The sequence below is a fragment of the Salminus brasiliensis genome, chromosome 15 (genome assembly GCF_030463535.1).
Source record: "Salminus brasiliensis chromosome 15, fSalBra1.hap2, whole genome shotgun sequence".
Taxonomy (NCBI): domain Eukaryota; kingdom Metazoa; phylum Chordata; class Actinopteri; order Characiformes; family Bryconidae; genus Salminus; species Salminus brasiliensis.
The window spans coordinates 30,280,477-30,294,338 of record NC_132892.1 but is presented as its reverse complement, the minus strand read 5'-3'; the positions used below and the strand labels follow the sequence as shown (position 1 = coordinate 30,294,338).

Sequence of the window (13,862 nt, the reverse complement as noted above, 5' to 3'; positions counted from 1 at the left end):
ACTGTAGGGGGAGCCCAAGAGCAAAAAAAAAATACCATTTACATTTACATCATTTAGCTGATGCTCTTATCCAGAGCGACTTACAAGGTTACTCATATTACAGAGGTGGGCCAATGTAGTGTTAGGAGTCTTGCCCAAGGACTCTTATTGGTGCATCGCAGCATAGTCACACCACACTGGGAATCGAACCCTGGTCCTTCAACCTGGTGTAATACTGCACTGGCAGCTAGTGGTTTTATCTGTTGCACCACACCAACCATTATAACCAACCACAATACCAGTACTTGAAGGGTCGTATCTCGGTATGGTGTGTCTGCATCAGTACTGGCTCTTGTATCTTAGCTCAGTGTCATTTATGCTCTATATTATTAGTGTGTTTACACACACACACACACACACACACACACACACACACAGCTGTCTGAGATTTTGGATAATCTTCTCTTTTGTCTTGATTGTAGCTCGCAGCACTGGAGTTCCCTCCCAAAAAACTGTTTGGGAACCGGGATGAGCGGATGGTTGCAGAGCGGCGAAATCACCTGGAGGTAAGATCTCGTCCTGAAGGCTAAATTTTTTTTGTGGGTGTAACCCACTTTCTTTTAGTTCCTACCCCCTAAGGACTTTAGGAACTGCGGCAGAACTGTATTTCTGCAAGGGTTTCCGCTTATATGCACGGACAATACAAGCAGCAGAGAGCTCATTTTTCACGTTATTTCAAACGTTACATGTCGAGGAAAGCTCAAAAGGAAGCCATGCCCTCATTTAACATTTACAGTTTAGGCAGACGCCCTTCTCCAGAGCGACTTACAAAAGTGCTTCACTATTTACCCAAGAAAAACCTCAGCTAGTTTGAGTAGACTATAAATTAAAAGATCCTCTAATCTTAGACTCTACTAAACACACGTCAATAAGGAGACCACTCTGCTATTCGCCCAAGTCCTCTCTGAAGAGGAGGGTCTTCAGTCTGGGTTTGAGGACAGCGAGCGTTGGACTCTGCTGTTCGGACACCCAGGGGAAGCTCGTTCCACCACTTTGGTCTAGGACAGTAAAAAGTCTGGACGCTCGTCTTCCGTGGATTTTGAGGGATGGAGGGTCGAGCCGAGTCGTACTTGAAGCTGGAAGGGCTCTCTGTGCAGATCAGCTTTTGACCATCGCTATCAAGTACGGACAGGCTGGTCCAGTCTTGGCTTTGTAGGCCTGAGTCAGGGTTTTGAATCTGATGACTTGGACAGCAGCTACAGGAAGCCCTCCCTGTGTTATTTAATGAGGTTTGTGTTCTGTTTGCATGTTATTTATTTATGTAAACATTGCATTGCTGCTAATATTGCTAATATGCCTGTAGCTTTAAGTTCAGGTGAGGCTTAAGTTAAACCGTTTCTAGTATAAATGGAAATGAATAAGCAATTCCATGATGTGTGTTAAAGCTAAGGCTTAAATTCATGTGGTTTAAATGCCATCCTAATGCGTTTTGGCAGATGATTTAATCTGGTCTGAATCAGTCCACCGGTTTGTGAACCTGGAGCGTTTCAGACCTGTCTGGGGTCTGGCCCAATGTTCTGGTCAACTATGATTTACATTTGTTAAAAAATGACCAAACATGCTTTTATTGCCACATTCATTCATTTATACATACATACACATTTCTGTAAAAGTCCAGAATCACACTTTTCGGCCTATTTCTGACAATCTGGTCTTTTTTATTATTTATTATTATTATTATTATTATTATTTATTATTATAAACCAACTGCATACATTGAGCACTATACCCAGCTATTACAAAACACCATATCAACTACTCTTATATAAGTAGATCTAACTTTCCCTCTTCCAACTTTCCCTCTTCTCATCAGCCCCTTTCAGACATGCCCGCTAACCCCGACCCTCACCCTAATTTTCCCTTGGTTTGATAATTTTTCACAGAGGGGAAAAATTCAAGCATCAAAATGTATCACAACAAACCATGTGAGAACATTTCTCTCCTCTGACTGGTCAGACCTGTCTGGGGCAGGAGGTTAGTCAACCAAATTTAACGTCTGGCCCAATGTTCTGGTCAACAATAACTACGTTTGTTTAAAAAACGCAGAAAATCCATGTCACTTCCTTTGGCTGTGAAAGCTGTCAAACTACTTCTTCTCTCATTATCTTGTATGAAATACTGATGATACGCCAAGAGTATATTAATTTAATGGTCCTGATTTGTTATTGTAATCTCCCATAGCATTTTAGAAATGTTGTGGTTGGTGTGGCGCAACAGATAAAACCACTAGCTGCCAGTGAGCTATTACACCATGTGGGAGACTAGGGTTCGATTTCCAGTCTGGGTGACTATGCTGCGCTACACCAGTAAGAGTCCTTGGGCAAGACTCCTTGCACTGCATTGGCCCACTTCTGTAATATGGGTAACCATGTGAGCCGCTCTGGATGAGAGCGTCAGCTAAATGTCTAGTGTTTAGAAACAGTAATGTGTGCCGAGCCAGTCTTTACTTTATGACCTATGGGCCATGATTATTACATATTACTACAGTTATGCATCACATCACATGTGTTTAGACACCAGGAGCATCACATGACGGTCTAACTCTGCTAATGATGGTCTGATGTCTCTCTCTCTCTGCTCTTCAGCGCTACCTGAGGAACTTCTTCCAGGTCATGTTGTCCTCCTCCTCTTCCTCTCCTCTCCGAGCGGACGATGACGCCGGCATGCATCTCTCCAAACACGCCGTATGTGACCTCTCGCCGTTCTTTAGGAAGGGGGTGTTCGACTACAGCAGTCACGGAACAGGCTGAACGCCCTGGCGCCTGATCTCCTCCTAACCTCACTGTCATATCAAAACCTCTGCACTTCTGCACAGAATTACTTTGGGATGAATGTCTTTTGTTACATTAACATTAATGGCGTTTTCCTCTCGTTTTGGGGAGGTTTTGTTATGACAGTGGAGAAACGCACACTTGCCGGTGTGTCCACCTGCATAATCACTCCACCACACACACTCACACTCGCTCGCTCACTCAGGACAGGTTTAAAGCGTGCTGAGGGCTGTTCACTCGTCATGGAGACGGAAGCAGAAACCCAAAGTGCTAGACCCAGTGCCTTTGGTGGTCCTACAGTTTAGACCGGACGTTTCTGGCTGGACTGGACTATCGGGGTCCGTCCCAAACATCTCTCTTTCATTTATTCGGAGTTTACACCAGCCAGACCTTCCCTCTTCCCTCCCCCCTTTTTTTTCTTCCCACCTTAATGTCCAGACATGCTTTTTTTTTTTTTTTTTAGTTGCCATAGCAACCAGACAAAATCATCATCATTAAACTGGAAATGACCAAACATGCTTTTACCACCACATTCATTCATAAATACATACATGGACATTTCTGTAAAGGTCCTGAATCACACTTTTTGGCCTACTTTCATATGAATTTCAACTATTTCTGACAATCTGGTCTTTTTTTTTTTTATTATTATTATTTTATTATAAACAAACTGCATACATTGAGCACTACACCCAGCTATTACAAAACACCATATCAACTACTCTTATATAAGTAGATCTAACTTTACCTCTCCAAACTCAGTAGGGGGATTTCAGATTTCTCATCAGTCCCATTTTAGACATGCCCGCTAACCCTGACCCTCACCCTAATTTCCGCAATAACCCAGAAGAGCTGTATGTGTGAACGCTGATGTCTGAGTCATTTGTACCAGACGTTACCTGGACTTCATCCTGCCAGTCCCCCTAAAACATAGTCCAGATCACTCACAGGTAACCCACACCCTTACCTAAACCTAAACCTAGCAGAACATTTGTTTTTAAAAGGGCAACCACTGAAAACGCTCGGCCCTGATTCTCTGGACATTTTCCAGAGCTCATATGTAAAAACGGCTAAGGCCTACTAATTAGGCTAAAGTCTAATTAGTCAGCAGCTCTCTCAACAGTCTGTGTAGAGCGATTTTATTCCAGGTCATTTTGGAGCAACTGCCTGATTCATTATCCACACATTTGAAATACACTGTGTCCAAACAGTGGTGAACGGGCCTTCTGAATAGTGAATTTGCCAGGACTAACTCTGCTCATACAGGGGTTCAAATGCACACTCAGCTTGTATAATTTCCATAGAAAGGAATTGCCAATAGGACGGGATGCTCTGGAGCATCACATCACTGGGCTGTGAAGCAGTGGAGAGGCTTTCTCTGGAGTGATGCAGCTCCATCCAGCACCTTTGGGACAAGCTAGAGTGTTGTTTGTGATGCAGACCTAATCATCCAACATCAGTACCTGAGCTCACTACTGCGCCTGTGGTTGAATGCAATCAAATCCTCACAGCAATGTTCTATAATCTAGTGAAAAGCCTTCCAATAGAGTGGAAATCAGCAAATGCTGCATGTTTTTCCATTTTGGAAGAAACAGTGGATAAGCTGGTGTCCACAAATATTTGTCCATATACTGTATAAGAAGTTGTATGTGTATGAGCAGTCTGAGGCTCTTCAGTAAACAGGCCAGATCTTCTCCTGACTTTAAGCATCTGGGGCATCCAGTAGATGACCATTAATGATCATCTTTCTGTAACAGCAGAAGCCAGTGGACCGTTTCTTCAGCACCTCAGAAAAACAGATCAAGTAGAAACCGTTGTGCCAATATTCCCCTGCTTCACTGCCTGCACCATACCACCATGCTCCACTCTCATTACCAGCCATTCAATTCACTCGCAGTGCAATAGAATAGCTCGACTGTGTGTATCGCTGTGGTCTGTAATTGTGCTCGATCTAAAAGTCTTCCAAAAACACTCGACTACAGTTCTTCTTCCATTAGGACCACTACTACTAATAACCTGAAACGATACAGTTCCTGCCAAGAGTGCTTGGACCCCAACAAAAATCCACTGAAGTGCATTAAATGGTTTGCTGTGTAGCCACTTTTTCCATGTTTTGCATCCAGGCGGTGCTGCCGATCCTGCAGCTTTTTAACAGCAGTAGGTGGCAATGATGCGTCTTAGTGTCAGTTATTAACTGACAGGGTTTTCGTAGAGCAACGCCGTTTACAGGTGTCTAATATCCACTCTTTCTTTTATGCAATAAATTATGATAGTGTCTCGTTATAGCGTGAAACTTTCTCTGCCTGTAATCAGTGGATCTGTCCAGGCTCCGCCCACAAATGCTTCATCTGTCATTTCAACTGTTGCTTGATTCAACAAGCTGTACATGAATATCGGTCGCATTCAAGCTAATGAGAAAGTGTAGTGTACAACTCTGTGTTTCATAAACCATATCTACATTTAGTGTTTTTCATTTAAAAAATGAGTTTTTGTTGTGTATTTCTAAAGCCCTTTATCAGTATTTCAGAAAATAAATATATAAATGCAAATTTAATAAACTCAATGGTTTATCCTGAAAAACTTATTTTCAACTCAACAGCGATAAAAATCTAAATTGTGAAAAACCTGGCATTATTTTCGAAAATTGAAAATGTCAAAAATATATTTCAAAATATTCAAAAATGTCTGTGGGCCGCTAGTAGGCCCCAATTGGCCTTGCTCCAGATCTCCAGATGGCGCTCTCTCCCCACTTCTCCACACAGCTTCCCTGCTGGCCGTTGCTGGCGGGGTTGCCCAGTTGCTTGGTTGGTCGCCCAGTGGCAGCAGCCAACCTTTCGCCAACCCAGCAAGGCCGCTCATGCTCACCGACACTCTCCTTTACGGATAGCTGTGGCATCGCTGTTGCTGGAACCAGCAGTCTTAAAATGATTGAGCCGGCGCTTAGACAGTTGTGCCACTCGGGAACCGCAGGAAACTGTAACTCTATGTTTGTGTATGATGGTAGCGTAAATCAATAAGCGCATGAATACGTTTACGCTCATGTTAGCACGGCAACATAGCATATTTTAAACTGGAAGATCAGCGTTACCATAGAAACCCCTAAACATATAAAAAAATTGGTGTGTGTTGTGGGAAACTTTTGGGTCTTATGCTTTAGTATTCCATTAGCCTGAGTTTTGCAGTTTTCTGTAGAGCTTGTCCAACCTAGCTACAGTTGCTAGGAAAGAGCACAGCTATGGGCGGAGCATGAACTGATTAATGTCAAAGCGAAGCTGGGCATGGGTTTCTTTAGTGTTTTATGTGTAGAAATGGGAGATTCAGGTCCGGAAAGATGGGGGGGAAATCCGTCCCAGGATTTTGTTCCAACTGCCTGGGCAGCCCTGCTGCAGCTTAGCCCAGGCAGTTGGATTTGCAGCAGGGCTGCCCAGGCAGTTGGAACAAAATCCTGGGACGGATTTCCCCCCCATCTTATTTTTACATAAAAAATTATATAAATAAAACTGACAATACATTATAAACACTACAGATTGATTGTATGTCAAATACATACTGAAACTCTACTACAACTCTCATGAAACTGAATTATAGCTCACCTGCACAGGTAGCAATGCTCCCCTGAAAGCCATATGTGTAGAATCAGCCATGTGAATGTGTATATTTTACTGCACAGTCTGTATAAAGTGCTTAATGCAATACGAGTTCAACAGGAGGGGTGAAAGGGACTGTACAGTTGTCTGTCTGTCTTCTTTTTTTTTTTTTTATTAATTTTAGTTTTTATTCATTAAAAGTTTTTTTTTCTTCTGTACTGTCCTTTTTATTAACACCTGCACTATGAATATGTAAGGTTTTCAGACTTGAGGTTGGATATTTAATAAGCCATGCAAAAAAAAAAAAAAGCCTGCACTTTCCCAGCCTGTCCCTTTCTGAATATGATGATCTGTAGGCCTTTCGGTTATTTATGTGTGTCTGTATATTTGTTGACCATGCCAATAAATTCAAACCATTGATTGGTTTTGGAGAGTTTTATTATTCTAATGTGTTAGAAATATATGTAACGTTTGTACAGATGGTATGGAGTCTATATACAGTTCATTAAAAGCTACACTGCTGCTAAAACACTGTCCATGGACTCACGGATGAGACTGCAGCAGTGTTATGGTTTATCGGCTTTGGTGTTGGTCTGTAATTGGTTGATTTTTGACAGATCGCCGAATGACACAGTGGCTGAACCCCTTTTAGCTGGCTTGGCCTAAAAACAAACAAACAAATAAAAGAATGGAAAAGTGTGAGAATAATGCAATTTAAGAAATGTGCAGATGGTGCAGATTACTGCAAGCAATATGGCTGGGTTGTGTTCCCTCTCCCATGTCTAAAATAATCATTTTCAAAGGTCTGCACTGTTACATTTAATGTAAAAAGATTTTTTACCATGTAGTTCAAATGTAAGTAGATAAAACCAGCTGTAGGATTTAGATATGACATCAGCAACAGCAATTCTCTATGACGTTACGCAGCTTTTAGAGCATCTTAGCATGAAGCACTGGTGACCTGTTATGTGGGAAATGAAAAGTACACACCTTGCACTGTGCAGATTTGCAGATCCAGGACTATGGGCCCCTTTTTTTAGCAATCTTTAGGGGAGTCGTCAACCGTGTACAGTGCAGCTTGATTTAGGGGGCGTGTCTGTGTGTCTTTGCTATCGTAACGACAGGAAATGTACACCTTTGTGCATGTACTAAGTCTCTTAGTTACTCATGGGTGTGTTTTGGGCGTAAAGTACAATAATAAACCAATCAGCGTGTGGCTCACCGTTCCCTTTAAGAGCCAGGTGCGGTCTGACTTTGGCGGATTGCTGTTTCAGTGGTCTGGGAAGGTTTGCTGAATAATGTTATTTTATTTTGTTTCTGTTTACTGTTGATGTAAAAGTTTGCATAGCTGCCAGCTGGCCGCACTCTGGATTTGTGCAGTACTGCGTGTTCATGTGTGCGTAACAAGCGGGGGGCGTACGCGTTTGTTGGGCTGCACGCGCCTGTGTTGACGAGTCACTGCCAAGATAGCAATGAACTGACTGGTGACGTCTGCCTGGGTTGTTTTCAGTCATTTCGAGACCACCACAGCCATCAGCGTAGGCGGGAGGCGTGAGAATAGACTGTTGGCGGTGTGTGAGATAGGGCTCTTTGTCTATAACAGGGCCATGGGGCCTAAAGTTCAAGGTTAATCTGATTCTAAAGAACTGGCCCTTAACATGAGACAATCCTGAGGCAATGGAATTACAACTAACCTGTGACTCGTGAGGCTTCCAACCGATCATGTACAGGATCTCAAACGTAGCTGGGACGGACCCATCCTCATTACCGTACATCTCTACAACAAAGAGCAGGACTCTCAGTGGTACATTATAGTAGTGTTTCTGATTACTACCTGAGCATGCACTCGAACCCCGTTCTAACCCGTCTGAACTCCATCTCATGGACTAAATGCATTGGAATTATCTGCTAGTTTAACAACCCAGTCAGTACTACATGTACAACCCCCCTCCCGCTTCCTCTTCTCCAGCTCACCTTTATAAATAGCAGCGGCTGCCAGGATGGTGTCTCTGTGCAGGAGGGACCTTCTGTTCCACGCACAGTTACTCTCGCCCATACCTGAAATCAGACAGGAGACAAACGAACAGGCATGGAGAGATGCAGTTCTTTGTTTGAGGATTTGCGATTTACTGGTTCGGAAAACGATGCAGTAACATACCTTGTAAATCAGACATGACTTCAAGCATCCCCGGGTAATTCACCTGGATCTCATCAACGTCCTGTAATCAATACAGGAAATGATCAGTTATGTACGTGGACCATTGTATGAACGCAGATCAACCTCACAGACTAAACACAGGTATTGTTAATAGAGAGTCAGCAGAGTGGGTATGCATGTGATGTCTCTGCTTGGGGGGTGGGGGGTCACTGCGGCCCTGTTGTGTGACTAACTGGAAGCTAATGGATTTGCTGCAATTCACAGAAACAGCTGGAACCCAGGCACTGAAACATGTGGGAGCTCACCGAGTGCTGAAGTCACGCTCTTAAAACAGGTGGGGGGAAAAAACCAAGCCCACTGTAGTTGGGAGTTTAGCAACATGCTAAGTTCAAGTAATTGGGGAAAGCAGGTAAATCTGGATGAGCCAGTCAACAAAATTAGTCTAAAAAACAGTGGAAAACTCTGCTAAGAGCATTCCCTCGACTCTGTGATCTCAGATATGAGGCTTTATCCTCTAAACAGGTGAGATTTGGGCCTCAGTTAGCTGTTAGACGTTCCCGACTACACGTCCCTGCTGTCCATGGGCCGTTGGTTCTTTGGTCATTTGGAGGAATCGCTGTCGAGTCCAGCTGCCGAGTCGTTTTCCCAAAGTTGACGAATGTTTTGCCTTCCGTCTGACTAAAGGGGACATGTCCAGCGGGAATGTGACATCAATGCTATTACGGTCATTATTATTATTAGCTGATATACATTATTATACATATTCCACAGATAGAGATAAGGCTGAAAATGCTGTCCATATCCTAATGTAAGGACTGTCCAGTGGCTCCTCCTTCTGGTCAGGCTTTACTCTGGGCTTACGGTATCTGCTACTAACCACAGTGAGCATGCTGAAGCCAGCTTGGCCGAGCAGGTTGCCCAGGTCGGTGACGGCGGTGTAGGGGGAGACGTGGGGGGAGAAGCCCCCCTCCCTCTCCAGCTCAGCCAGCTGCAGAGAACAGCGCAGCTCATACAGCGTCTCTCCTCCAACCATCGCCCCAATAAACACTCCGTCCGGCTTCAGCACCTGATGGATCTGCAGAGAGAGAGAGAGAGAGAGACAGAGACTGTACTGTAAGAGCTGACTAACAAGTGGATCCACATGGCAAGAAGACAGGAAAGGAGTCTTCAGTTAAATACTGGGAGGCAGCTATACCCTCGCTTTTCCACAATTTCAACATCACAGCTTGTACATTTAGGATGCGTGTTGAGAGCGTCCAACCATCAATCCATCCAGGCCTCTCCTGCATTTACAACATCAGAAATTAAATTTAACATAGTAAAACAGCAAGTCAATGAAATACAGTACCTGCCGCAAAGCTCCGGGAAGATCATTGACCCAGTGCATACTAAAAACATAAACACACAGAAACACAACAGTGGTGACGACAATCCTCCAACACAAGATAATGTGTGTTTTTAATAGATTTAATAATACAGATAAACTTCTACTTAAACCTGTAAATATGAAATGATCTCACAATATTGTTCAGTCTGTACTCTTGTTACTTATTTACTTTACTTTAGTGTGTGTGTATATATATATATATATATATATATATATATATATATATAGTTTTTTTATTATTTATTTTAATTATTATTATTATTATTATTAAACTTACTCGGTTTCTCTCTTTTGATATGATATATTGATTTGATATATTGATTATGTTGGTAAATGGAGGAACTAAGTAAAGTAAGAATTTCATTGTACAGTGCAACTCTAGTGTCACATGTACTATATGTGTGTGTGTGTGTGTGTGTGTATATATATATACACACACACACACACACACACACACATATACACATACATACATACATACATTATATAATATAACTATACACACACACACACACACACACACACACACACACACACACACACATGTATGCATGTGTAGTGCCATCAACGTTAGCACATACAATTTACCTGCAAATAAATTCAAGAATAAATTCAAGAATGTGTGTGCATGTATGAATATAGATGCATAGTAACATCAATTTATATTTATATATTATATATATACATACACACACACACACACACACACACACACACACACACACACACACACACCTATCACCATGGTGTGTCTAAACTCTGGTCATAATCAGAGCTATTTCTGAGGTAGGCCCCTAGGTGATCTCTCACTTGGCCGTGGTGCTTATCCCATAGTGCTGCTGGAGAAGTTAGACAGGACAAGTCCCAGCACAGCTCATCTGTGAGTGCTGACAGCGTACCTTAGACTGCTGACCACCAGATCAAAAGTGTTCTCCCGAAAGGGCAGGAACTCCTCGTCCGCCATCACACACTGTGTGGGCATCTCGCTCTGTTTCTGTTGCCTCTGAAACACACACACACACACACACACACAAAAAAAAACACACACACACACCTGTCGTTAATAAGTCTTCATCATTTTCCTGACCCTCTCCTCTTCAGCAGTGTTACTCACCAGCACAACGTCGGAAATGTCGGTGAGGAAAACGCGCTCCACAACCTCCTGAAAGGGAGAAATGTACAGAATGGACTAGGGCTGTGTGCAGGTAAGAACCCGGCGATACGATACACATCACGATACCGGGGTTACCATATAATATCCTGCAATATAGCAAAAGTTCAACACTGCCATCTAGTGATCGGGGTTTAAACACTACAACACTCAAACAAAAGCACTGTCTGCCACCAACCTTTACACAAAAAAATCATTAATTTACTTACTATTGATTACAAATCAATAACGGGTTGACCTTTACTATGATGAGCTCCCAGGGCTGCTGCTCAGAGAAGAACCGGTGGGCCTACCTTGTTGAGGTGCTCGGCGATGTGGCCTTTTCCACAGCCAACGTCCAGCGCTAATGGGAAGGTCCTGCAGAAACACCACAAGAAGTCATGTAATCAGTGCTGTTCAAGGCTGTTCGGCTGTGCTGGTTTGGGGATATTAGAAGAATTGAGAAGTATTTATAATCAATACTTTAATAAAGTAGAAAATCTCACAGCTACGTTCAACTAGAACAGCTTATACTGCCTGTATTTAGAGGCCTGAATGAGATTGGTCACAAGAAGCACAGCCCCTTACCTCGCAATGTCATAAATCCTGTCTGCAACTCTGCTTCCAACCTGCAACATCATGAAACCTTTCAGCTAGAACAGCCACAACTCACTGAGATGAAGAGGTTTAAGATGACTTTTACCATTAAAACAAACGTGAAAAGACAGTTAATACAGTAAATAACTCAAATACAACAGTTTAAAACAGTTATCAGTGTTTTTATTGACAAACTCAAGATTTATTACAAATCTGAGCTTGTGTAAATATGGTGAACACTCATCTCATAAAGACGATATCTCTAACAGGACATAAAGGCAGCAAAAGTGTCGAGTATGCAAATGATAATAATGTGTATTTTCTCTCTTTTCACCAGTTTTATCAGTGTTTTATTATATTTATTTACACATTGCTGCCAAGTATAATAATATTTATTATGATTATTTAATAAATCATTACAAGTATGATATATTGTTTATTTATTATTATTATTATTATTATTATTATACATATACTTTTTAGAACCGTGTTATTATTAGATATTATGTAGTAAAAAGTTGTGTCATAATTACGACATATGTTTGAGATGTAGTAGAACCAATATGTTATGATTATGAAATAATTGTCATTGCGAGAAAAATGTCTCATTATTATGAAATATTTAAATACAGCATTTGTTGTAATTATAACATAAAATATCTCATTATTATTTTTTTATTGACAAACTCAAGATTTATTAAAAATCTGAGCTTGTGTAAATATGGTGAACACTCATCTCATAAAGACGATATCTCTAACAGGATTATGTCCTAGGCAGCAAAAGTGTCGAGTATGCAAATGATAATGTGTATTTTCTCTCTTTTCAGTTTTATTATATTATATTATTATCATATACACATCAGTGTTTTATTATTTTTAGTCTTTTTAAAAGTTACATTTTCTACAGGTACAAGTCTTACTGCAGTTGTCAGACTATGCATGGTTTAGCATTCTTCAGCTAAGCTACGCATTTGTATTATTTGACCTTTTTCAAAACTGATTAATTGTCAAAACAATCAGTGGGCTGCTCGATTAATCGTTAAAATAATCGGTAGGCTGCTTGAGTTATTAATATAATCAGTTGGCTACTCAATATTCTCCCAAATAATTGGTAGGCTGTTTAATTAATAATCTGAATAATCAGCAGGCTGTAGGCGGTTGACTACTTGATTAGTGGGCTACGACATTAATGAGCAATCATTTATAAGATCATCGATTAATCATCACAATAATCGGTTGACTACTTGATTATTCATCAAAATAATCAGAAGGCTATGGTTATAATGAGCAATAATTTATAAGATCATGAATTAATCGTCACAATAATCAGTAAGCTGCTTGATTAATCATCACAATAATCTGTAGGCTCATCGATTAATCGGCATTATAATTGGTAGGCTGCTCAATTAATCTACAAAAATAAACGATTGACTACTTAATTATTTATCAAAATAATCAGTGGGCTACGATATTAATGAGCAATCATTTATAAGCTCATTGATTAATCATCACAATAATCGGTAGGCTGCTTGATTAATTATCGCAATAATCTGTAGGCTCATCGATTAATCGGCACAATAATCCATAGGCTGCACAATTAATCTTCAAAAATAATCGGTTGACTGCTTGATTATTTATCAAAAATAATCAGTAGGCTACGGTACTAATCAGCAACCATTAGTGGGCTCATCGATTAATCGTCACAATAATCGGCAGGCTGCTCGATTACAGTGATAATCGATCGTCACTGACCTCATCTCTTAAATAGTCGTACTTGTGGCTGTCCTGTAAAGACGAGGCCCATTTCTTCTGCCTCTTCTTCATGTTTCTATCGAACACGTTCATCATGCCTCCAGGTCCTGAGGAGAGGCATCTCTCTGAGAGCCGGCTCGGAGCCGGAGGCTGGACACGCCGGTCTGTGGGTTCAGCCCGTCCAGCAGTGCTGCAGCTCCGCGCCTGCGGAGAACTGATCTGGGGGCAGTCGAGCAGCCTGCAGCAAGCCCGACCGGCCCCGCTCAGAGCCCGGAGACCTACAAAGCTACTCATCGTCTAAACCACCGTGAAACCAGTCACCGAGGCAGAAACAAGGACATGTTGAAGACTGGGCTCTGCTGCCATTCGGCGGAGTTGACCTTCTGCGTGAAGTCTCGACGGTGACGTCGTGGGTGTGTTC

The 13,862-nt window shown here is 41.8% G+C and overlaps 2 protein-coding genes across 6 annotated transcripts in view; one reads left to right on the top strand and one right to left on the bottom strand.

Annotated features, from left to right (window-relative positions):
- The window catches only part of kif16ba (kinesin family member 16Ba), a 29,002-nt gene extending 25,716 nt beyond the window's left edge, over positions 1–3,286 (top strand). For all 4 annotated transcript variants that reach the window (XM_072657144.1, XM_072657146.1, XM_072657147.1 and 1 more), the window contains 2 exons: positions 462–545; positions 2,625–3,286. In XM_072657144.1, the coding sequence (XP_072513245.1) occupies positions 462–545; positions 2,625–2,789 (249 nt within the window). In that variant the 3' untranslated portion in view covers positions 2,790–3,286. The remainder of the gene's footprint in view (positions 1–461; positions 546–2,624) is intronic.
- A 3,540-nt stretch (positions 3,287–6,826) lies between these two features.
- ndufaf5 (NADH:ubiquinone oxidoreductase complex assembly factor 5) lies at positions 6,827–13,826 on the bottom strand. 2 transcript variants are annotated; one of them, XM_072657181.1, is made up of 11 exons: positions 13,442–13,826; positions 11,681–11,721; positions 11,407–11,470; positions 11,057–11,104; positions 10,842–10,945; positions 9,904–9,943; positions 9,433–9,630; positions 8,556–8,616; positions 8,372–8,455; positions 8,092–8,174; positions 6,827–7,059 (listed from the first exon to the last, which is right to left on the bottom strand). In XM_072657181.1, exons 1-11 carry the CDS (start codon positions 13,733–13,735, stop codon positions 6,964–6,966), a joined length of 1,113 nt encoding a protein of 370 aa, XP_072513282.1. In that variant the 5' UTR covers positions 13,736–13,826; the 3' UTR covers positions 6,827–6,963. The 2 variants fall into 2 exon arrangements, with proteins under 2 accessions (XP_072513282.1, XP_072513283.1); XM_072657182.1 differs by lacking the exons at positions 11,407–11,470; positions 11,681–11,721; positions 13,442–13,826 and having other exon boundaries at positions 10,842–10,943.
- Between the last annotated feature and the right edge of the window lie 36 nt (positions 13,827–13,862).

Bases quoted from the DNA above. Each gene is read 5' to 3' on its own strand.
- ndufaf5 (XM_072657181.1), bottom strand. From the start codon at position 13,735: ATGAGTAGCTTTGTAGGTCTCCGGGCTCTGAGCGGGGCCGGTCGGGCT. The intron at 11,471-11,680 runs GTAAGGGGCTGT...GTGTTTCTGCAG, and splicing joins AGGATTTATGACATTGCGAG to GACCTTCCCATTAGCGCTGG. The intron at 8,617-9,432 runs GTTAGTAGCAGA...TATTGATTACAG, and splicing joins GCTTCAGCATGCTCACTGTG to GACGTTGATGAGATCCAGGT.